At 41.8% G+C, this 26,261-nt stretch overlaps 1 protein-coding gene across 1 annotated transcript; it reads right to left on the bottom strand.

The window, feature by feature from the left end:
• Window positions 1-163: 163 nt before the first annotated feature.
• Window positions 164-22,242, bottom strand: st14 (ST14 transmembrane serine protease matriptase). The gene is made up of 19 exons (XM_019872885.1): window positions 22,024-22,242; window positions 16,781-16,928; window positions 16,043-16,200; window positions 14,488-14,558; window positions 12,807-12,979; window positions 11,177-11,212; window positions 9,822-10,050; window positions 7,909-8,048; window positions 7,724-7,827; window positions 7,273-7,382; window positions 5,957-6,087; window positions 5,473-5,577; window positions 4,335-4,442; window positions 4,129-4,242; window positions 3,574-3,693; window positions 3,022-3,202; window positions 2,101-2,369; window positions 1,409-1,545; window positions 164-1,305 (listed from the first exon to the last, which is right to left on the bottom strand). Exons 1-19 carry the CDS (start codon window positions 22,042-22,044, stop codon window positions 1,144-1,146), a joined length of 2,517 nt encoding a protein of 838 aa, XP_019728444.1. The 5' UTR covers window positions 22,045-22,242; the 3' UTR covers window positions 164-1,143.
• Window positions 22,243-26,261: the final 4,019 nt, after the last annotated feature.

Genomic DNA, 26,261 nt, shown 5'->3' with positions numbered 1-26,261 from the left:
GGGAGGCACACGGCTCGCCACAGGGACGTGAGGAACATGCTCATTAGCTCAGGACGATGTCTCACAAAAGGTATGCGTTTGTTATGCACAACAAAACAAATGAGGGAGGCCATGACCCGGTCAAACGCAAATCAAAGAGGAAATTCAATGAGGAATTGGGGAGAGGGGGAAACACAATCAAAATGGTTTATTGTTGTTACTTTTTCATATAGAACAAAAAAACAAGGAATGATGTAGACGGCCATTTAATGTACAAGTATTTGTCTGCAGTAAACAGTATTATTTCTTAAATTTCCTAAATATTTCACTTTTTAATAAATAAATTAAAAACTTTCAATCAAATGAAAGTCACTTTGTAAAACAAACCATGAGTCAAATTTTACATTGAGAAAAGATGTTTGAGTGTGCCATAATTGTGGACCAACAACAGAGCCCACCACATCCAGCGGAATCATTTTATCCTTGGCTACATGGAACTGAATATGTCGCTTGGTGATTTTCCAGCACTTTCTGGGCTTTTACATGGATGGATAGATTTGACCTCTCATAGCCAAATATTGATTATCAAGGCATGTTGATAGCCTGCTTTTCCAAGGTTTTTTGCAACTTTAGACATTGCACCCCCCCCCCCAAAAAAAAGATTATTTAAAAAATATCTACATTGGTGTGAAGGCTATAAACAAGCATTGTGGGTTCCTATTTGTTAGCTAAAGCCTCAAATCACGTAATAATCAAAAAATTTAAAAGCTCTTCAAAAACACATTGAAAAAAATTTTTTTGTGTGTCTCTAATGCCCAACAGTGGGAAAACATTGGCTAAATGCAGACAAGACTCATCTTTCATCTTGGGATCAGTATGTTTGTTCGATGATATTTTAATCTGTAAACAATGATAAGACACATAGGTTGATTACAATAGTGAATGTGAGTCAATGTGGCTAATGTGTGTGTCATTGTTGGAGAGGGAGGAGGAGTAAAACTACAATAAAGTGCTTGGAGTCATTCATGTGAGGGTCTGGGTCCATGCAATAACTCCTCAGGATGCTGCTAAAAAAAAAAAACAAATACAGTCGGGAATGTTGCATCTCCACATCCTTTAGCCCGAGCTTCACAGCTCATCATCCCTTTCCTGTTCGTCACATGATCAAACACCAGTCTTCGTTTTGATCCATTCTCTCAGTTTGGTGACACGAGTGTAGACACCGGGTTTGTTGCGGCGAGCGCAGCCCTCGCCCCAGCTCACTATCCCGGCTTGGAACCACTTCCCACTCTCCTCAAAACACACCAGGGGGCCTCCGGAGTCTCCCTGGTGAGCGGGGGGGTCATAAAAGAAGGGTTACGAGTTTGGCACTGGCGGTGAGAGCACTCACAGGGGTGTGAAGAACATCTCTCTATTCGCTTCCTCTCACCTGACATGCATCAATTCCTCCAGTTAAGAATCCGCTGCAGAGCATCCGGGAGGTCACCTGGCCCTCCGTGACGACATTGCACACGGAGTCGTTGATGATTTTCACCGACGCCTTCTGTAGGAGCTGCGCCTTTTGACCTGAGAAAACAGGACAAAGGGGTCAGCGCTCCACAATGTTCGCGGCTGAAATCAAAGGTGTTAATGGGCCGGATTAGTGTTAGCTAATGAAGGTTTAAGAGGCTTCCCGGAGGAAGCGGCACCCGTCTTGATGTATGGATATGGCGAAAGGCTTAATGGAATAGAGCAGATTAGGAAAAAAGATGAGAAGGAAGAGAGGCAGGAGAGAAGCGTGCCACGATGTGAGGGAGAAAGAAGCAGGGAGGACATTAAAGGAAAGCAAGAGGAGGGGATGAAATGGAAGAGATAAAAAGAGGAAGCGCAGAATGATGGAAGATGAAGGGCTGAGATGAATAGCTCGTTGCGAGAGGCATGGGGGAGGAGTGCAATGTCTTAATTTTGATGAGCGTTGGATATGCAAAGTGGTGAAACACGCTCACACCTCGTACTACGGAGTGGGTCACCCATAATTGGGGAATAATAGTTGAAATGTACGGAATGGGTATAATAATTACCCATCTTAAAAATAGAGCAGGACTAAAGATGTAAGCAGAACATCCAATGTATGCGGAATACCTCCTTCTCGGAGTGCGCCCCAACCCGTGACCGTGCAGGCCATGCCTGCGGGGAAGACGTGGGAGGGAGCGGGTAGGCAGACGGGTTGGATGGTATTAGTCAATTCCAGAGGCTCGTTGAGCTCCAGCAGTGCAATGTCATAGTCAAAGGTCATCTGGTTATAATCCGGGTGGCTGATGATCCTCTTCACAGAGCGGCGCTGGACATCATCGAGCCTATATTGGTCCTGCATGCCGCTGTACGTTTGCCAGTTGGACGCAACGTGATTTCTGTTTCAGCAAAGGGGTCGCAAAGGTTATGTAACTGCATCAAAGCTGGACAATGATGGAATACTTTGTGAAATAAAGAAATTCAAGTCAACATTATTAGTCTGCACAAGGTGCAATTTACATTCTTTGTTTAGTTGCACTGTCTACACTCCTTATGATGATGTATTGCAAAGGAAAAGCTATTAAGTGATTCCCATTTGCAGTCTAGTGAATACTTTGGTGAAAGAATGTTGTTCTATTTTGCAAATATCAATATGTCGTGGAAATCTGCAGAAACGGTCAACTTCCTGCTCATTTACGTTGAAGTGCCTCAAGTGGTCCAGCATGGATAGTGCTCCACCTACAGGCCACTATGATAAGTGCAGCTCTATCCTTGTCCAAAATGAGATGTAAATGTAGGGCTCCCCCGCAAGGTTTTTCTGAATTAACTGTATCATCAGGGGCTCTTTTTCAGACTTTAAAATTAGTATAATATGTCCTCTGTTGTGCATAGTTCAAGTTTTTTTTCCATCAAAAAGGGTGCATAATGAGATCTGATAAAATTCCAAATATACGATGAATAATAAAACAAGATAACAGTATGCACAAGAGATCCCCTCTGCGTTTATACATCAAGCGTATATATATATCGTGTCTTTCAGCTGTGACTCACGCTTGGTCGGAGGTAACAAAGCAGTGGGCAGCTGAAAGGAGCCACTTTTCCGATATGATGGAGGCCCCACAAACGTGACCGTAGGTCATGAAGTGCAGGCTGACCTGCCAGGGCCATTCTCCCAGCTCTGCATTTTGGCCTCCTACGATCCGATTCAGTTTATACGGCCGGGTGCCACAATCTGGTAACGTGAGGGGAAAAGAAGTGAGCTGATGATGAAAAATGAGATAAGATGCCTTCAAGCTATTCTGTCTGTTAGGAACACTAATAAAAGGCAGAATGTCACATTATGTGATCAAAAATGAGGAACATGCCCCAGCCATACCCTAAGGCTAAATCTGAATAAAGAAATTATCCAGATAAAAGCTGCGTTCAAAGAATTAAAAAAATAAAGCAGTCAATGCCTAGGGCTTTTTTTTTTAAGCGGTGAAATGCACAGCCCAAAACTGCTTTTTTCATAATCTCCTTCAAATGACAATGGGGAGATTAAAGCCACTTTCAGATGAATACGGAATGGAGCAACGGGAAATAAAGATCAAGACAACTACTTACTACAGCCGGCTTCATCCGAGTGATCGGCGCAGTCGTCGACGCGGTCACATTCAGCGTTGACTTTATTGACGCAGTCGCCACTTTTACACTTGAAGCTGAAGTGAGAGCAGATACCCGGAGCTGCGACGGTCGGGTGAGGACAAGCAGCAGCCCAGATCAAAACATGTTCACTATTCAAATCGACCGCTAACTCCAACCAAAACAACATCGCGCAATCAGTGAGACTTCAAAGTGAGCCTCAAATGCATGATGCATTGTGATGCAGGAGAGTTCATTGATTAGCTGTATTGACCCGGCTCGAGGTCTAATATCCTGCTTTATTCACAGAAGTGAAACTAAGCAAAAGTCAAGAATGGCCGACAGGAACAAAAACAATATCTATTGTGAGACACAAACATGGAAGGAAGATTTTAAGGCAGCTGCTTTGTAAAGCCTAAACCGCCACTCCACTGTGGATGAAGCACTCAATGGCTGGCGTAACATGCTTAGAAATCACTCTCCTGTGGATTTTCAAACGCATGACTGAGCTGCAAGAGAATAAGCGGCAGCGCTTACAGGTTTTACACGAGGCCTCGTCACTGCCATCCTCGCAGTCCGTCCGGGTGTCGCACACGACATCCTGTGGCATACACGTTCCATCCCCGCAGCGCCACTCGTTCTCCTCGCAACCTGTATGTAAATGGGGAATACATTAGAAATACCATGGAAGAGGGCAAAAAATGAATACAAACAAAAACAAAATATGGTTTTGCTTGACTTACTACAACTTTGCTCGTCGCTGCCATCCCCGCAGTCATTAACGCGATCGCAAACCCACAGTTTAGGTTTGCACAAACCATTGCCGCAATTAAACTGGTCCTTGTCACACTCTGTAAAGGGAAACACAGAGTCACATTTTAAGCATACGAGGAAGAAAAAGGAAAATCAGCGTTTCAGGCCGAAATGGCTCACAATATACGTTGTGACACACTTTGAAGCTTTTAACATCAACAACAGAATTAGTAGAACATTAGCTCCTCAACTGAACTCAACTTTATTTATAGAACGCTTTAAAACAACCATTGCTGCATACAAATTGCTGTACATGGAGTAAAGTAAAATTCTCTTGGTGGTTGGCACACATTTAGAAGGCCAGGAAACAGATCTGTACACGCTATGAGGAAAGTGTCGGAGAAAGACCACTGAATAGTTAGAAACTAAATAAACTAGTATTTGATGTCTGGCATTTGGTTTAAAAAGTAGCGCATCTTCATTTTTTGTGCCGGGGCAAGTCTAGTTTGCCGCATTTGGGAATTTTGCAGAACGCACTGCGCCTTTCTGGACGGTCCGACTGACCGAGAGTTTTTTTATTACACGCCCCCTGACAATTTTGTGAAGGAAAGTAAAGTAGACATGAGATAAGATAAAAGGTAAGTCTAAGTTGTGGCGCGGGTGGTATAAAGGGATTTTGGAGGATTTAATCGAGGCGTAGACGGAGAGATTCTGGAGCTCCGCACACGTGTGTCGTGGATGTCATCGTATTTCACTCATGACGATGACAACAGAATTCATCAATCCCGCTGAATCATTACAGAAATCAATTCGTTCAGCAAATTATTTTTATCTCAAATTTAATATATTTTTAAAAGCACTCCATTGACCGCGGCGCAACGCAAGGGAGTGGTTGTCACACACAGACGCAAAAACAAGGGGCAAGTTTCCTTTTATAGTCCATCACAAAAGAGACTTCACAGACTCACAGTTGCAAAATATTCACATCATCTGATCTAACCCTCGCCAAAGAGGACATGACCACATGGCTGTAACCGGAGCCTAAAAGGTAAGAAAATCCTAAGCTACTTCAAAGATAACCTTTGAGCAAATTCATCAGACATGTGATTATTTAGTGAGGAAACGTACTGCACTTCATCTCGTCGCTCATGTCACCGCAGTCATTCCAGCCATCACACTTAAGCTCTCTGGCGATGCAAATACCGGATGCGCAGGCAAACATGTTGGGGCAAGCTGGAGGAGAACAAAAAAGGACAACTGAGAAAAAACAGGATTGACGCTGTATGTTTTCACCTGTTCTGTTGCCACCTCTCGTCCCCATTGATTAGCGCAATTATATATCCATTTGTGAAGCCGACATCAAGGGTAAAGGGCTTTCTAATGGAGTGCTCCTGAGTGACAACGCAAAAAAAAAAAAAAAAAAAAAAAAGCTGGATCCAATAAACAATGACGATTAGTACTGCTGGAAGTTCACTATCTAACCCTTGATCAACTCGCAGCTCCGTTTGACAGTCAGGCAGCCACCTCGCTGCCACCATATAACGGAAGGATTTTGTCTCGTGTGTCCGGAAAGTGCGATGCAGATCTCACGCTCAAGAGATTTTTAACTCACGGTTTCCAGGATCGTAGGCATTGTATTCAGCACTGAAGCCTTTGTCGGTGTACGACTCGTCAGAGTGGAAGGTCACATCCAAGGTATTCGTGGTGCTGGTCAGGGCCAAAGAGGACAGCTCGCCACAATACCTGATGCAAAAAGCCAATGATCATGTTTCAAGGAAACTTTTTGAGGATGAATTAGTAAGATATATTATAGTCCGAGAGCAGGAGGAGTTGAAGGGGAATAGACGCCCATTTTCAGTTTTTTCAGTTACACTCAAAGGACAGTTCATTAGGTACTGCACAACCAACAGGTTTAAGACAAGATGTTGATTTAATAATAATAATAATACATTTTATTTATAAGCGCCTTTCAAAATACCCAAGGACACTTTCCAATCGGGATGCGTCGGGTTTGCTGGAGAGGTAGAGCTGGGTGTCATCCGCAAAGCAATGAAAATGTATACCAAATTTACGGAAAATATTGCCAAGGGGGAGAAGGTAAATAATGAAGAGGAGGGGTCCCAAGACAGAGCCTTGGGGCACACCGGAAGAGACAGGGAGGGACTGTGAAGTGAAGGAATTGAGTTGGATGAACTGAGAACGGCCGGAGAGATAGGAATGAAACCAGTGTAAGGGAGTGTGAGTGATGCCTATGGTGGAGAGTCTATTTAAGAGGATGGGGTGGGAAATAGTATCAAAAGCTGCACTCAGATCAAGGAGAATGAGTATTGAGAATAGACCGGCGTCTGCTGCCATAAGGAGGTCATTTGTGATTTTTAAGAGGGCTGATTCAGTGCTGTGACGGGGACGGAAACCAGACTGGAATTGTTCGTAGAGATTTAACAACTTTTATTAGTGTGTTTGTAGGACAGGTGGTGCAGAACTGCACTGAATCATACGTATTATTTTGATTCTCATGTCGTTCAATTAAGTAACCAAATTATTAGACCCTACCCATTAAAGTCTGCCTGCATTGGAGGCAAGTATGATGTGTGCACATCCAATCCAGCGGGGGCGTCGCTGCTTATTATGCATGCCCGCTGATCTCCCACTTGGTCATTTAAGCAATATCGCTACCTGTAGGACTGGAGTGGAACGGTATTGCTCAACACAAACACAATTTTTTTTAAATCAAGCAGGCCAGGCATACAAGATCAGTCCTGCCTAACAATGACAGAGCACCTCAAAATGCTGAGTACTGCATTTTTGAGACACCCCTGATCGCATTTTACATGTAAGATTGTGCAACGTAACTAATGTTGTGTCCAGTGAGCACATATTTACGTTATTGACTCATTAAACAATGTACAGGAGTGGGTTAAATCGTACTTTTTGCCCATAACTTCCACATAATCTTTGTGACACACACGGACGTCCACCCCGGGCTCTTTCATTCGGAACAGGTTGAACTTCACACGCACCTTTTTCCCAGCGGGGACCTAGATCACAGACAGAAGTGTGTGTGTCATTACAAGCCTAACTACCACAAGTGTGCCAACATATACACACACGCACACGGGCACACGCACACGGGCACACACACGCACACGCGCACATGCACACACAAGGACATGTAGCTGTAACACTTGTAAGTGGATGCATACAAGCTGCAGCTCAGCTCCATCTGCGGCAGCCTGACACATGAAGACAGAGGGGAAACTGAACAGCTTGGCTTCTATAATGCTGCCTCAGCGCTCCTCTTATGGCAGACTGATGGAGGGGGAGGAAACGGCACAGGGCGTTTCACATAAAGGAGGAGGGGGAGGTAATTGTTGCAAACCTTTATAGTCCACTTGCAGTCCACAGCGGGAGGATAGAAACTAGGGTAGAGAGGGGAGGTGAAGACTCCCGAGCTTGCAGTGAGGACGCCGCCACAGGTGCTCACTGAAAACAATGCATCACACATTTAATCTCACATCAGCAGGGACATAAGACTGCTGTAGGTGGCACAATTTGTGTACTTGCCTTCAAGTTTAGGGATGGCTTTGTACACCGCCTGAAAGCCAGGCCGCTGCGCCTCACTGTCAGTAATCAGGTTGATGAGCATGATGTTACCAGACGACACCACCTCTAGTGGGTTGGAGGGGGGTCTGTGACCACACTTCCTGGGGGACGTAATACAGACAATATGCGATAACACATGTATTCTTTGCCTCTAATTTTCCTACACTGTGAAATAACACATAATATAATATATACAGTGGCTATAAAAAGTCGACACACCCCTGTGCAAATCCCTGCTTTTTGTGATATAAAAAGATGACGCCAGATAATTTAAAAACTTTCTGTGAACTATAACGTCTTTTTTTTTTTTTTTTTTTAAGGACAGAGGTAAAATTCAAGTGTACACATCTTATAAATGTGGGCAATCACATTCAAACGCATGTTAAATGGGAGTGGGCACCCATCTGCCACCATTTAAAGTGCCACTGGCTAACCCCAAATAAATTTCAGTTGTCCTTGAATTCTCTAGCAGAAGTCTACCCGGTGTAACCAGGGTTGAATGTGTGGCCATACATTTCCAAAGTTATATTTGGCACAAACAAAGCTCTGCTCATCACCAAAAGAAGACAATACCAAGAGTGAAGCATGGCGGTGGCAGCATCCTGCTTTGGGTCAATTTTATTATGTCACAAAAACCTGGCATGTGAGGGGTTTTGTAGATTTTTTTTTTCTGCAGCCACTGCACTTGTTATTTTGTGCAATGCAAAATTATATCGTGTTGAGAGACGTTTTGCGATTTTTGCACCCAGGTTTTGTTACACACTATTAGTCTTTCAATAGGTGGGGAAAGGTGTGCTCGGACAAATTGAGGGCCTTGCATTAAGCTTTGAGTGATTTCACTCTAAACATCAATGTCACAAACAAGATTGAGATGATTTAATTTGAAAATCAATAAATAAGCTCGGCGAGTAGGAGAAAGATAAATAAGGAGAGATGAGATTGCTTTGGAGGAGATTCAAAGTCAAACGGGGAGGAGGGGTATCAAAAGTTTGGAGAGAGGTGCATGCGTGAGAGAATGAGAGCAACCCGACACATGTATCCCAGTCAAAAAACATCTTTAAAGACTGTTATGCTATGGCTCTCATAAAGCTCCCTGTCACCTTGGATAAAACTGACCAGATTTCTACAATGTTATTTGGGTGCACCGTCGTTGTTCTGCAGTGGATTCCAAATGAGGGGTTGCCTCCAGTTTCAGCTAGTGTTGCCTTCAAGGGCCTATAGTTTTGAGTATCGAATCCTTCCCCCCACAGACAAAGGGCAATTACACACAGCAGCAAGGCACGATTAAGGTTGGCACCCTTCATAGATTTGAAAGTAAAGGTCTTTTTGGGCTCAACTCAATTTCACTGAGGTCGAGAAAGTTCACAATATATGCAGCACTAAAGGCCCCAGGGCCAAATAGAGGCGGGGAGGGGAGGGGGTGAGGGGGGCTGTTGTACTCACAAATACAGAGAAAGGAATGAAGTGGAACATATTTTCGGCCCACATCAAAACCTCTTTCATCCCTAAACCCCTGTGCAACATTTCAGTCAAACACAAACCGATTCCTCACGGTTGTCCTTCGGGAACGCTGTAGGACTACACTTCCTCTCTGTCTGATCTTCAAGGATAAATAAATTAGACTAACATTGGATGAGCCCTATTAAACAAATCCCGCTCCAAGAGCTTTAAGTTCAAACGAGAGTGTGATTTATGTCAAAGTGATGGACTGATGCTGTTTTGGAGTAAAATGAGTCTGTTTAATGTCTCTTCGGGGAGGCAGCTACGCACAGAATGCACCTAATGACAAACCTTAATCCGTCAAACTTTGAAGTTTATGTGGCGTTGCACACATCGTATCCATCTTATTAGTGCAAAGGAATTCTGTCACTCACTCTGTGATCGCCTGAGAATCATCGGGACTCAAGGAATCATAAATGGAGACAAAGTCATCGGAGCAGTCGTCCTCCACATGGAAGAAAGGAAACGTGACGGAGATCACGTTTGTGGCTGAGGCTCGGATTTGCCACTGACAGCGAGACTTTGGGGGGTAGCTGCTGGGGTATCCCGGAGATGAAAACTCAGAGGCCGTCTCTTCAGCCTCCAAACGGAAGAAACATTCACCTGGAAATGACACATTGATTAAATGACCTTTCCTACTCCCCGTTACACCTGTATGACCTAAACGGATCCAATACAAGCATAGATAAAACAATTCTGCCTTTACAAAGACAACAGGAACAGAGAGCAGACTAACAAAAGTCATTTAGTAACTGCGGTACAACCAGAGACGTCTGCTAGATGGTTTATCATCTTATCAGCACAACACTAAGTGAGCTCTTCTGGTGTAAATGTTCTTGAGCAATTCACCAGCTAAAATGAGGCAAAGTTTTCTTCAAAAAGGAATATGACTTAAGATCCTGAATGCTGTAAGCACAGCACGTTACAACCGAATGGTGGTGTCAGATACGGTACCTGCACCTGAATATTTTCAACCGGATTTTTTTTCATAGTTAATCTGGATTTAATCCAGAAGTTAAAAAAAGGGATTGCTGGGGGGAATCAGTGTTGGGAAGATGATTAATGTGAAGAAAATCCTTAGTCTTTGGTATAACAGAAACATGTCCATGGAGAAATCAGAAAGTTGCAAATGAATAAAATGAAAAAGATGGCTACAAAGGATTGACAAAAAGACAAACACGCTGATTTAAATCATAACATCTTAGGTAGAGGAAATAATGTTGCATTTTGACTGCCACTGTTAATCTACTTCCTATTAATACTTCAACTGCAACTATAATGCGAGGTGAAATACTGCTGACAGTGTCAACCATGCCGAAGCATTATAATTGTTGGAAAGGCAGACATTATGAAACAGCTCTTGCTTGGGCTGTGCCATTCACTGATTTTATCGATTAATTCAAATGTATTTCTCACTTATTTATTAGTAATCTTTTTTGCGGCTTCCGTAATTCAAAGGGTATTCCTGCTGACGTGCAACTTTCTGTGGAAGTGAACTGACAAATAGTCAAAGAACGACGATTCTCAGGAATAATTGTGCTAAAACTGAGGGAGCGCAATTAAGTTCAGTCATGAATAAATGTATCTGTAAATCCACGCATGGTCCATGGATACTGGATAGAGTCTGACTCGGATTTGAAGAAAGAAAACAAAACATTTCCAGTCTAGGCCATACTGAGACACAAAAATGACATCCATGAGGGACTGAAATTGGACAGACTGTACTCACGAGCTCGGGGGTTCCTGGCCATGCGGGGGTCAGTGACTGGAGGCAGACAGAAGAGAAGGGAGAGTGTTAGAACTACAAAGAAATGCCAGAATATGCGAGTGACGCTGGGAGGCAACTAGATCTTGATGTAGAGCTCTTAAATATTTAGGCGTGCACATTTTCTGTTCCACTTCACCGCCTTTAGGGGGACCGGCGATGCTGTGAAAAGCGCTTTCTGATCCATCTCACCTTGCCTTAAAGCAGCAAGTCATACATCTCTGCTTAAGGATGGGCGGCAGGGACATCAAATCACACCCACTGAAATCATTTTCAAGAGAGCCAAAGCCCTCAGAGTCACAAGGTCAGCTCTTGGCTAGTGGCCAGGTTGTGGACAAATGCAATGGGAATACCAGGAAGACAGGATGAAGAATAATGTCTGAACGGGCCATACAGTCCTCAGCTAAAAGCATTAGAGGACCCAAACTGTATGAATACACAATCTGCAGGTGCGCTACAAGCGGAGCGGTCTGCTAGATGCTTTATCATCTTATCAGCAGAACTCTTAAGTGAGCTCTTCTAATGTAAAGCATACTGCACGGAATAGCAAAACTGATAGGAGATGACAGCGAGCTTATTCAGCTCCGCATTCTCAGTCTTTTATTTCTGCTGACTGCTGGGCTCAAATAGAGCGGGCGTATACGCAGGCTGACATCGTTGTCACAGAGCAGCGTTTCCTATCTAACTGTAACCTGCTACACTGATCACAGATGCCAAGTTTTCATTTTTGTGTGGCTGCTCTAGTTTTTTTTGGTCTCATTACACGCAGCCCTAGTAAACAGTGCAGGGACAAACAAAGGCACCACCTCAATAAGAAAACAAACAGGATCATTTCATTGGATAACTATTGCAGAGATGAATACGCTTCAGCCGGGAGCAAGTTGTTTGACCGGAACTGGTGCAATGACTATAGTATAGCTTTTCACAAGTCAAATTAAATGCTGGTGGAAAATACGTTGCTTCTTTGAAAAGGCAACATATTACAAAGAGAAGCAGGGGTGGAGCTTGTCTCTCTATGGCCACACCTAAAGCAAGGGGAAATGATACCTGTGATTTTTGTGCCAGTTGGTACAGCATTCTTTGATGCGTTGATACTCTGCCACAAGTTAATTTTTAATTATTTTTATTAACTGCATATTTAAAGAACACATGTACAATCGATCTGAATGCAAACTCTAAAAGAAGCCATCTTAAGTCAAGGACATTCAATTCAAAAGTCATTCCTCGCACACCATGGAAAGCAAACAACATGGCTGAGAAGTCATCGTTTATCATACCACCCACATCAAAATATGTGATTATCTTTTTGTTCGTTCAAAGATGCTGTTGCTGAAGGCTGGATCTTTCATACATGCAGTGAACATGAAATACTGTATATTAAAATACATTGATGATTGGTTCAATAAAAAACAGACAGTCTATGCACATATTTTTTCCAGATTTAAAAAGGCATTTTTGTTAGGAAGTGCATGGTCCTATGTAGCCCCCTACGTAATTTAAGGTGCCCACCCCAGGTGCAGCGGGTCATTGCCATCAAAGTGTGTCTGTCAAATTTAGTGTATATTCAAAATGTCAAACAGAAAGCCATGCTTACATGTGGCCGTGATTTCACTGATCTTGATCTGATCGACGCTCCTTGTCCTTTGCTGCTCCTTTATTCCATTTTCCAAGGTCTCTGACACCAGCTCCTCAGTGAGCTCAGGCACAACCTCGAGATCCTTTACTGGGACATCAAACTGGGACCAATAGTAAGCTATCACACCCTCACTGTGGCAAGCAGACAAAAAAAGTGGAGCCAAGTCAGTACTGAACCAAGTTTAAAGATGGGGAGGTGGGGGTGGGGGGTGCACACTGATCACTCGGGGAATAAAATCTCCAATACTGAGACACAACCAACAAATTAAGCGACTGTAATCTCATGCTGATGTTGCTATCGAGCATGGGCTATGGTGAATACCCACTGTTTTGCAATGCTGCCAAAACAGACAGAAACTGAAGTTTCACAGAAACTAATATCACTTTTATAGTACTAGCTGGTGTGCAGACAAAACAAAGAACTTCCCTTTGGTTTGTATGTGAGGCCTCATAACCCACTTGGGTTAGCAATGAAAGCCATCTTTGAAAGGAAAAGAATTAACATAAAGTACAATAGCATCCTGGAGGCTGTCATGAACTTGGAGTGACAGAGTAGAACTGAAGGGGTGAGGGGGGCTGCACCTTCCAGAATATGCAGCTTTGCGTGAATCATTAAACGACAACATATGAATCACCTCTGTGATACACCACATCTCTGCTGCCTGTAGATTCCAGTAAATCAGTTCAGTAAAATATGCATTCAGATTGATAAAATGTTTTTAAATTTTGTTTAAATTTTAAAAAAATGTTTTATAGCCACAAGAAAACAGCACATGAATGCTGAGGGATTCTGCAAAAAGGATCAAATTCAACGAGGACTGTAAGCCTGGTTAAAATGCATCTAACCATTAATTCTGTTTAGTTTTGCCCTTTGCAAGGTAATTGACGAAGTGCGGGGAAGGATGGTGGGGGGGAAGGAGGAGGTCGTGTTGACTAACGGTAAGCAAAAACAAAACAAAAAAAAAACAAAAAAAGATCTTAGTCTGTCGATGTGCGGCCCGTTACAAAATGGGCCACGGCCCAGTACTGGTGGTTGGGTACCACTGGATGAGCAAAAGGTGTGCCATGACATCTGAGGTGTGTCCGAAAAGGTCCAAGGTTGGTGTCAGAGGGATATTTCACACCGAAACTACAGGTTTTCCTCTTCAAAGGATTCCCCTGGAGTCTAAGGCACTTTCCCAGCCTTCTCTGCCACATTGTGCATGAAGCACTTCTGGAAGCATTCTACCAGGTTCCTTTACAGTTCCTGTCATTCACGCCCATTTTAATGTTTGCTATATCTTCAAAATGGGCTTTGATGACCCATTTGAATGAGGGAAAAGGGAGGGGGGGGGGGAATAACAGAGCCATCTCTGACCGAACTCATTACTGAATGGTCAATGTTTTTGTTTGTTTGTTTTTAATAACCAATAATGTAGTAAAAGTCTCATTTAGAAAAACAAACTTCAACAACACGTTATTAACTCGCTCATTCGGAACCCAACAGGCCTTTATTTTGTTGCTTAGTTCATAAGCATGATTAAAATGAGTGAAAAACATTTTTAGCACCACGGCTTCAGTGTGAATGCTTGTCTACGGAACATTTAGGCAATAATAACGACCATCGCCATGCCCTTTATCCCCCAAAAAACAAAAAGTACCTGAATGCTGTGACAACAGACTTTGTGTAGTATGTAGCAAGTAACGGATCCTTCTTCAAGTTTTCCTCCAGCTGTGTAGAGAAAGTGTACTTTTTAGAGCAGATAATGAAGAATTTTTTTGTGTGCGTCCCTGAAGAAATCTATTCTATTTGGATAGGAGTATTTTACATAATTTGAATGAAAACACATAACTGTGGAAGTCTCACACTGTGGAAGTCTTGCTTTCAGTTATTGAACGAGAGATAAGACTGTTTTTTGTTGTTGTTGTTGTTATTATATAGATATGGAACAGCTAGTTTAACGTGCCGAAACACATCTGCATACACATAGTAGAGAATATAGGACTCCATCAAGGATTTCTGGGCCTTATTTTTACTCATGCGCTCTCCTTCAGTATGCTACATGTGTTCCAGGTGTTGGTATAAACCACTGTGCAAAGCACATGTACAGCTAGCAGTGGACATGGATACAGTCCCAATTTTTTATTATGTGTTTGATTATTTTGACGTGGAGCACAGTAGAAGCACCGCTCATGACATTTAATAATAACTTTCATGGTAGCGGTGGTGTTGGTTTGATGAGCTTTCAGTCATTGTAATTACTAATTTACAACCAAAATTAAAATCTGCTGAATCAAACGGAAAAATAGGAAGTAGGTGGGTGCCAAAAATCATTATTTGTGGGCCAGATGAAATATTTCACTTTATGTGCAGTGAATTAACATAAAATAAAATAATAATAATAATAATAACAACAACAAAAAAATAACGCATTTTACCTTCTGAAACAAATTATTGAAATAGACGAACTTTCCCTCGGTATTCTAATTTTCTGGCACCCTCTCAAAATCAGTCGGCTTTCTACAATACTGGCATATAATACTTCAATGCTACAAATGGTATCCAATGAACTAGTATGTGCGACGGCATAAAAGTACGTCTCATCATGGCACAAGGGGGCATGCTTGATTATGACCAGCTTTTATTTTATATATTCACTGAATTTATGACTTTATTACTGCGTTAGTGTAGTTTAGACCAGGGGTGTCAAACTCATTTTTGTCGCGAGGCACATTGTAGTTACGGTTTGCCTTGGAGGGCCGTTATAAATTTTGGGAAACCATATAAATGTTTAATCACCTCCACATATTACATACATAGCACACAACAAATTGATGAATAACTAGTTTTAAAATCAGAAGTCAAGAATAACGATTGTTCTTGTGGATTACATATGACAATTTAAAATTTTGGTTCAGACTTTAGCAAGCATTATGGAATTTCACATGCCTGATTGGCTTTTGCGGGCCACATAACATGATGTGGCGGGCCAGACCTGGCCTCCGGGCCTTGACTTTGACACCTGTGGTTTAGACTATGGCCATTGAGTACCATTTCTGAATTATTGAAATCAGAGGAATGTCACTCGATCGTGAATAGAGGACCAATGGACGCTCGCTATCACCATTCCTAAAAATTGTTCACTCAAACAACAGACCAAATTCCGTATATGAGGGTGTGAAAATGTGCACGCCATCTTTCAGCATCAAACTCACAACTGCCTCCAGTTTCACTGCCAGTGCTTCAAATTCGGGGCTGCTGGTGTCTTCCAGCTGCTGTTTGTATTGGACATCAGGCAATTTCATGTGGCCGCTGAACACCAGCACCGAAGGTTTCAGCTGCTTACTTATGGTGGCTTCTTCGGCATCCTTAACTTAAAGGTGAGAAGGCAAAGGAGAATTTTTGAACCGCACATCATTTCAAACGTGTTTCTTTTTGAACAAACAAACAAAAAAAAACCACCCCAATAATTTTTAAAGATGCGCAGATTGATCTTGAGTTGAGAGGACAGATAATGTGCCACCTATGTCGAGGGACCGCTAATCAAGACTTCAGTGGGCCTTTCTGTCAGAACTCGCATGTGAAAATGACAGGGAAACTCTTGTTTCTGACTGACTTTTTTTCCCCGTCGCATTATTTAAAAGGAGAACGTTGGCGCTGTCGCTTGAGCTAAAGCTAATGGGAAATCAAAAACATCCAAACAAACCCATGTCGCAGTCTCCTGTCAAAGAGCTTTTCACAGCAAGTATAAACACTGATTCTGATGCTGGCTTTTGTCTGTGCGCGAGCTGACGTTGGCGGAGTAAACACTTCAAACATCTTATTAAATCGTACAAAGAATATTTTTGATTGATGCAAAAGGAATGTCCTCATGATGTTCATAAAAGCATAGCAGGGTACTTCAAGTCTCTATAAGATGGAATATAATGAGGCAAGCTTTCAACAGCACTCACAAACAAAAAGCCAAATTAGGAAAGCGGCTACAGCGGCAAGGACGAGTACTGCCACTAGAATGCCGATCACAGCCCCGAGCTTCCGCTTGGATGGGGCTTTCTCCACGCTGGTTAAGAAGTCGATCCGCTCGTGGCGGTCACTGTGGCCCTGAGGGAGGGAAATGAAATATGAGCTCGTTGCATAAAACAAATCAGACTTTAATTAAACCGTTAAGATTAATTCCTGCAGGGAAGGTGTTTGTCTTGACATCGATTGCCACACGGTAAGGAATAATCACTCTTTTTGGACAGTTTTTACTAATCACAACAACTTTTTCAATTTTAATAGTCTTTCCATGCAAATAAATATGACATGGAAATTGTGGTTTGAACACATAAAATGAACTAAGCAAGCAAATTCTCGTTTTGCCATTACTTTTACAGTGTGTAAAATGCACCTGCCATCTAGTGGTGAAGTAATAGAATGCAATGTTCAGTTCAAAGCTCGCCCCTTTTGAAGCACGCACACTGCAGTGCCTCAGAGAGCACACTTCGCAAAAGGTTGCAAGAACAGCATGCAGTAACAAGCAACATACGAAAGTTTGCAGGACCGGTCCAACCTGTTCAGGATTGTGACAAAAGATCCCACATTCATATACCGGTAGTTGGGAATATGCTTTTAGACACAAAATAAAAAATGGTGTGTGTGTGTGTGTGTGTGTGTGTGTGTGTGTGTGTTTCATCTAGATGTCTGCCCGATGTAGTGCTCACTCATGCAGGCGGTGTAATCAACACACAATGAATGCAGTGCCTGAAGGAGATGAGCGAAGAAGCCCGAGCGCCATTAGGGATGGAGAACCGCATTGGTATTAAATCAATTTGTCAGACGCGCTGCCCCTTACGATGGGGGCTCAATTACATGAGTCTCGATGATAACTCACTGCAATTAAGGCCTATTCTTACTCAGCGCTGGCTTCCACACACGCTGTCTAAATTTTAATAGTCTTTCCATGCAAATAAATATGACATGGAAATTGTGGTTTGAACACATAAAATGAACTAAGCAAGCAAATTCTCGTTTTGCCATTACTTTTACAGTGTGTAAAATGCACCTGCCATCTAGTGGTGAAGTAATAGAATGCAATGTTCAGTTCAAAGCTCGCCCCTTTTGAAGCACGCACACTGCAGTGCCTCAGAGAGCACACTTCGCAAAAGGTTGCAAGAACAGCATGCAGTAACAAGCAACATACGAAAGTTTGCAGGACCGGTCCAACCTGTTCAGGATTGTGACAAAAGATCCCACATTCATATACCGGTAGTTGGGAATATGCTTTTAGACACAAAATAAAAAATGGTGTGTGTGTGTGTGTGTGTGTGTGTGTGTGTGTGTGTTTCATCTAGATGTCTGCCCGATGTAGTGCTCACTCATGCAGGCGGTGTAATCAACACACAATGAATGCAGTGCCTGAAGGAGATGAGCGAAGAAGCCCGAGCGCCATTAGGGATGGAGAACCGCATTGGTATTAAATCAATTTGTCAGACGCGCTGCCCCTTACGATGGGGGCTCAATTACATGAGTCTCGATGATAACTCACTGCAATTAAGGCCTATTCTTACTCAGCGCTGGCTTCCACACACGCTGTCTAAGTGGAATCTCAATCGGCAATCATGGGCCAGAATGAGAGAAAGCTTTAGAGATGGGGTCAGCAAGTGCTCCAGGGTCTCTCCCTCTATCAGCCCTCCCCTCCATCAATTAATCACGCCTTAATAAAACCATTAAGCAAACTCCATCATGGCCCATTCTTCACTCTGAGAATGAGATAGTATCCCCTTTTTAACGATGTGAAGCATTCTTCTTTTGCTGAACCCTGCAAACGCAGCAGAATCCAGCCACTTTCATCACAGACGAACCCTTGTTCCTTTTCCCCAGCAACACTCTAGTCTTGGAACTAAGCGTCCGCCTTTACAAAAAAAAAAAAAAAAAAAAATCTATATATCTATATATATATATATATATATATATCTATATATATATAGATATATATATCTATATATATATATAGATATATATATATACACACACATATATATTAAAATCATTAGGAGTGTGCGGACTCCCACCAAGGCTGAACAGCGGCATCGTTTCGGGAGTACAGTATCTTCCACCCATCAATCAATTTTCTGTACTGCTCATGCTCATTAGCGTCGTGCTGGAGCCTGTGCCAGCTGACTTTGGGCAAGAGGCGAGAAGCTGGGTCAACCCTCAACTGGTCGCCAGCCAATCGCAGCGCATGTATGGAGGTGGTCGCTGTCGGTGGCCAACTTTCCATCTCATGAAGCTTCACAAATCAAAAATCAAACAAATCAACTTCATTCAACTGTCTGAGAAGTGTTGTGAAACTCGACCACTTCTTGACTCCGCGGGAGCCTTAAGGCATTCTGTCACCTCAAGATTGAATGTCTACACTTTTCTTTCCCTTCTTTTTAGAACAAAATATGTGAAAATAGTTAAAAATTGAGAGCTTAGTTGCGAAGGGAGCCCATCAGCCAGGAAGGCAAGGTTGCATGCAGATGAAATACCGCCGATTAAACAGTGTAGTCAGATCTTGTTTTTTGTTTGTTGGTTGGTTTTTAAAATTGCATCACTCATGGATCTTAGACTTTTGAAATAGTTGTGAAAAATGATGCAATCACATCTCTTAACTTTTGTTAAAGCTGCAGTGTGGCTTTAAAATATATATGTATCTATATATTAGATCCTAAAATGATGTAGCAGAAATGATGCATTTTACCGAGCAGTGTGCTGCCCCTTTTGAAAAAGGCTTCTGGTTTCTGTCGCAGGAAATTAGGGAATCATCAACAGGTACTTTCTATCCCATCAGCTGTCTTTCCAAACTGAAGAAAAATGTTTCGGACTCACTCAGTAGGGAGACAGGGGGCTCGGCATATCCTTACATTGTGACAGCTCTGATGCTGAAATGCACACTTCCTGGGAAGGTGGGGGCGACAGAAGCTAGGCACTGCAGACTGCAGTAAGGCAGTTGTTCTTGAACGGATATGTGTCCAAACCAGTGATTGTCAACTGGTGGCTCGGGTCCCAAAAGTGGATCATAGACCCCACTGTCCTTCGAAACCAAAGACCAAATTCTTAAATTAGTAGCAAAATAGCTTTTAATGTTTTGATGGTCTACTGTGTACAGCGAATATTACCCTGAAGCTTGATTGGGGAGAAAATAACCTATTGTGAATGTAATCATGGTCCTGACCCAATCTTGTTTTGAAATCGTTCAGCCCTAGTACCAAGTCCCTACATAGAACATACAGAACAATTTTGGGTAAACGTCAAGGAATGTTACTCACTTGTGCTCTTGTCACAAGCTACTCTGAAAACAAGTGCAGTGTAACTCAGCCTTTGGCTTGCAGACATAGCTAGCAATCTGGTTTTGGCGGTATGTCAAACTCAATTGAAACTGAGTTTAAAAATGTCATATCCTGTGCAAGTGTTTTCAGAGGCTATTTTTTTAAACAAGGAAATTATTTGTTGTTCTTAGTTCTCATAAAATTGGTCATGGCTTTGCAACAATAGGAAGGTTAGTTTTGATTGATGAAACATTAATTGAAAGAAAAAAAAATCATAAGATGCGTTAAGCACTACTCTTGATGATGGAGTGCAGCTATGCACCATGTCAATTAGGGCTGCATCTAAGAATTTTTTAAATAATCAATTCATCTGTCAAATAATAAAACAAGCGATTTAGAAAAAAACTGCTTTAATTTCCATCCCTTCCATGAAAAAAGAGGACTTTAAATTGATACACAGAAATGAATGATTCAGTTACCTGTTGGTCCGTAACACGTCAGAAAATAAGCAAAAATATTGATGTTTGTTATCCAAAGGAAAAGCAAATGTTTCATTTTGATTCAACACAAAGAGAATCAGCCTGCCTTCACAGAGGAATATAGAAATCTGACAATATTTATTGTTGGGAGGCTGAAATTCTGCGAATTTGGACAATTTTAAACAAAACAAGGTTTCTCAACAATTAATCACTTATCAAAAATAACCAGCAATTAATTTGTCAATTTATCGTTGCAACTCAACAGTTTATTGAATACCATTTTTTACAATGCCAATCAAAAGTGAGCATTAACTGTCTTGCAAAGGTAACACTCATTAAGCTACTATGTTGGATCTCGTTATATTGTTTAGGTCTACCTGATGAGGTGAGCAGGGAGTACATCTGTAAACAGCCAAATATTTAAATATTTTACATTCTATGTTGTATGTTCCTGGTTCATAACAGAAACAAGGGTGAGGTCAAGTGAGAATATGCTTGGTGGTCCACTTATGTCATCATACTGGACCTCAAGAGTGGTTTGTGTTACTCGAGAGAAAATGTTCAGATAACAGCAGAGAGAAAATGAGCACTACATTTAAAACCTCTCTGAAAGATATAACTGTGTGGAAAGGAGTTATGCAAAACTATTTCCTTGACGCACGGTGAATGTGAGCAGCACTATGTAACCATTAATGAGCCTTTGGAGAGAAAACGTCACCTTTGGTCAGTTGTCACCTCTGCTGGTTAAGTATGTACAGTATTAATACTCTGCTGGACATACTAAAGAAAAGCATAAAATATCCTTGCACGATCTCGGCTGTGTGCGTATTTCTCAAGTATTTGACTGGCGAATCTTTAAAGTTGGCCTCAAATTTGCTACAACAAGTAAAAACAAATGTCTGGATTAGAATAAAATAATATTTTAAAACAGCAATGGACCTGAGAAATGTTAAAATACGGTACATTTAGTCGAGCTACAATCGAATAATTTCGTATAGCGTCTTGCAAAGAGACGTGCTCTAATCCAAATGTTTAAGTGGTTAAATAAAATTACTTAGTGGATGAAGTGTTTAAAAAAAAAAAAAACGGGGGGGTGGGGTTCGTTTAGGGACCACAAGTGTGGCTCATTGAGATACACTGAACTGATGTATTTTAAGTAAGCACGTCTTGCTTTCAAATAAGTCATTTGCAAGAATTAAGTTTTTAGGTATCATTCATTTCGGTAAAATGTTTTACCGTTTGTGTTACGTCAATCCTTGACCAGGCCAAGTCCATCAATAGTACAACACAACAAGGCAACTCATTGATTGAGTTGCGGCCTGTTTCACTTTTGTGGCGTGACCGGTTTAATTTAGCGACATGGCGTGCGTCAATTCTTTAAGGGAAAAAAACAACATAAAAATCAGTTTCGGGATAGTGACTCACGTCGTATTTCGCGGCATACATCCTCGACGACACTCCACACCAACAGGAAACAAGCCCCCTTGATCCTCGGGAACCCCCTTTGGTTATAATACAATTTACAAATTACAAAATCAACGTGTGGGTGGTGTTGAAAAGCTGTAAACAAATGAAGTTATGCCCCAGTTAAATGAAACTTGACAACAACTTCCGGTGTCGACGCGGTTGAGAAACGTTAGAAAAGTTTTTTTTTCCTGACACACCTATTCCTCACGCCACGCCCACAAATACCTGCAGCCGCTGCCTTAGATATATGTACGTAGATACCTCATTAAACTGTTTAGCCGTAGCTATGATCGGTCCACCATGTTGAATGTGTCACATCAACCTGTCAACGAGTTCAGGTAGCTCAGGGGTGTCCAACGTATGGCCCTAGGGGCCATTTGCGGCCATCTAATTTTAAGAGGTCCGAAACATACTAAAAATTTGACACGGCCCGCATGGCTTGTTTACAAAAAAGGGTGGATGTGAACAGAGGGAGAATGGAGGGTGTCAGGGGAAAAATGCACCACTAAACTAATAAATTGCTTTGTATACTGCAGAGCTTTTTTAAAATGCAAAGAAACAAATACATTTTTTACTACTACAATAATAACATGAATTTTCTTCAAAACATTGTGGAAAATAAAGATAATTTATTTTTAAGAGCAAAGTATGTGACAGCTATTCCGACAAACAATTTTTAGTTCACAGAACATTTGTCACTGAAGCATGTTTGTTTTTTTAATATACCGTATATCACAAAAACCTGGCATTTGAAGAGGGGGTTTGAAGATATTTTACATCCACGGGAAGTGCTTTGTCCATTAATCCGGCCTACTGAACAATTTACATTAGTAAACGTTCATTCATTTCCTCGTTTTTCCTTACAATTGCTTAATTAAAATGCATCTAGGTATTTATATGTGCAGTTTTCATTTATTCAATTAAATAAGTGGTGAGCATGGTCTTTTATTTTGCACTCATTTATTTAATTAAATATTTAGGTGATTTTTTGCACGCAACTGAAGAAATAGATTTGAGCAAAATGAACTTCAACATATGCCATGAGTTGTGAGTTATTTCCTGAAATTACAATCAAATTAAAATCTCTATATTTCGAAAATTATATACGTACATATTGTTAAAATAAACAATTTTACGGACTTTAAATGTAACTTGTTTGACTTAAATGACAACGGCGTGGAGACATCGTCAACTGCAGTTGAACATATCAACGCGTGTTCCCCGACGTAATATAAATCTATCACCACTAGATGCCGCCCTTTACCAAGTAGAATATCCGCCCGAGTCTCAAGCTTGTGATAAAGAGCCGCAGAAAGAGGGCTTGGTTCTGTGAGTCCTGGATGATCCACATCCCAGCCACACTGCGACTGGAGAGGCGGTTAGCAGGACGCAGAGACGCAGGAGGTGTCTCAGGAGCATCATTTCGGCTGAGCTTATGTTGGACTCACTCGTTTTACTGTAGCTACTCGGTCGACGAAAAACCTTCACAAACGGAGGACAACAAAATGGGACATTCCGCAAATGCAATTTTGCTGGCCGTGCTGTCCTTGTACGCGCATGGAAACGTCGAGGTAAGACTGTGGCGCAAATATGTATTTTTCTACACCCTTTCTTTTTTTTTAAGTACGCGCATGACTGCAGTGTTAAAATTGTTTTACTACTGTACTCCTGAACGCACTCCACAGTTTTATTGCACACACTCGTACCATGATTTAATTAGTAAATGCATCCTGCAGCTACCAGAGTGATGACACAACACATCCACACACAACTGTGACCATGCAAAATCGAAAGTGTAGATTTTACGATTAGCTATACATAGTAGATGATGATTGAACACTATGGAGAGAGGTGACAGTATTTGGCTGGCTGCGTCAAGTAAAAGCGGGGCCTGCATCTGATATGGAAGATGGTGGGAGGATGGAGATCAAACAGCTTCTCCTTGTCCTGCCATCTGCTCCTGTCAGAAGGAATACACACGCTTTTCATTTGCAGAGGATGGCTGCACCTTGGCCCTGGAAATGGTCATGCATATTCAATCACTGGCTTGACACTGAAAAGACATTTAAAGGCCGTAGTACATGAGATATGAGCAGGTTTCCCTGCATAGCATCAAATTGCATTTAGATGAATGCACATTATACTGTGTAGAGTTAAAATCGGAGAGCCCGGGGTCAATCTATGTGAATCCATCTTCATCACTATTCGTAGAGGAGATAGATGAAGTGGAGAACTGCAGATCAATGGGCTACCTCGACCTCTCTCCAGTCTCATCTCCACGTACAGTTGTATGCACTGTCATTTTCTTACCTACCCCAGGGATTTTACGTTTTTGTGGATGTTAGATTTGGGTGCAGCTATTTATATTATGCTAGTATTCTTCCAATTATATTTTGGTGAGAATCCACAAATTAATGGGTTGGTAAAAGAAATGAGAATATTAGAAAGATCTTTCTGCATGACTAACTTATAACCACAATAATAAATATAATCTTAAATAAATACTGATCAGAAAGAGGCTGTCAATCAAAATTGTGCAGTTATCTTTTTAACACAGCCCTTGTTTTCGATTTCATTAGATTCAAGTGGGCATAATCTGGCAGGGGGTACACCAGTTCAGCTTTTTCATTTGAGAGGAGAATCCATACATTGATTATTTTATTCACACTGTTTAAAAAAAACTGTCAAATAAAATTCAGCAAAATCTCATTAAGAGTAGATCGAATTTCATCCGTCCATCCATTTTCTACACATCTTATTCTGACCACGGTTGCAGAGATGTTGAACCTTTTGGGTTGTTGTTTTTTTTTTTTTTTGACAGGCCCTAAGGTTAGAAAATCGAAAGCATTTCTTAAAAAAACATTATATTTTCATCATGTCAGTTTGTAATTTATTGTGATGATGTAGGTTCTAATTTCCGTTAGGATGAGAATCTGTAAGCCTCAACTGGCATGGGTCTTTCTTGTTTTTATTATATTTAATTACCATATGATCCTCTGGAGAAGAACTCCAATATGCTTTTCGGTTGCAGTGTGTGTATATGTGTGGTGCGGTGACGGTGACGATGGTTGAGTCACGATGTCCCCGCCTGAGATGATGTTCATGTCAAAAAAATGAGGAGTGAATGAAGCCCGCCGCCCCCTCCCCACGTCTCGGAGAGGCTTTTTTTTTTTTTTTTTGAAACGTTTATTTATTAGCCATCTTCCACAGTGAGCCTGTTACAGTGGGGTGACGTGCCTCCTTTCATTCTTAAATAATTTCACATGTCTAAGAGCCTTAGAGGGATTACCGTGGCGCTGAGGATGATGAGGAGGAGCGCACATACACAGACTTGCCCATGAAGGTTTATATGCTGAAGATTACACTGCGAGAGGGCTGGCTAGCTGGATTACCCCGCGTATTAGTCGTAATAGAAGTGTCAGTTTGCCTTGATTTACTCAGTGTGCGGCTGAGATGTGTGAATGGGGAAAATTTGCTGCAATCCCCCTTTTGTGGCGTGGCATTTTAATTTATTATTGCACTGAGATCTGAAAAATAACTCCCAACGTCTACTGGGAGAGTCTCTCGACGAAGTTCATCATTGTCTTGTTGCAGACGCTCCCTGGCTCGCTGGTCATATGAATAATGTTCAGTTATGGCTCTAATTAGCTGTCACGGCAGCCTTTCACACAGTGAGCGGTGCTCTTCCTGACATGCAAGGTCATCCCTGAGAAGATGACAAACATTATCACCTTCACGGGTTGTTTGTGAACTTGTGAAAGAACCATCTCGTTCAACATGGATGGAGAAGGGAAGGAGCTGTCAATGTCAATATGACAGCCTTCACACAGGGTCATTGAAGCGGATGATGAATGGGACTGATGTACTGTTGTTTTGTCTTCTTTTGCGATGATGCGGATGTACATGAAAGGGTTTCTCTCTTCTAGCACAGTGATTCTCAAAGTGTGGTACGAATACCATTTGGAGTACTCGAGCTCACTCTACTGGTACGTGAAAGAATCACTGCCCAAGTACAGTTCATTTGTATATAACTTTTTAGTAACCGTTTCCTTGGGATGTAACGATACGGGCAATATGATGACGTCGTCACGTCACGATATTAAAAGTATCTATTCAATGGGCCAGATTGTTTTCCATTTGTACAGTTTCAGCACGCTCTAATGGTTGGTTTATTAGTACAGGTGAATAGATTGATC

The sequence above is a fragment of the Hippocampus comes genome, unplaced genomic scaffold, assembly GCF_001891065.2.
Source record: "Hippocampus comes isolate QL1 unplaced genomic scaffold, H_comes_QL1_v1.1 scaffold242, whole genome shotgun sequence".
Classification (NCBI taxonomy): domain Eukaryota; kingdom Metazoa; phylum Chordata; class Actinopteri; order Syngnathiformes; family Syngnathidae; genus Hippocampus; species Hippocampus comes.
The sequence above is the reverse complement of the archived record's forward strand: the minus strand, read 5'-3'. Positions and strand labels throughout refer to the sequence as shown.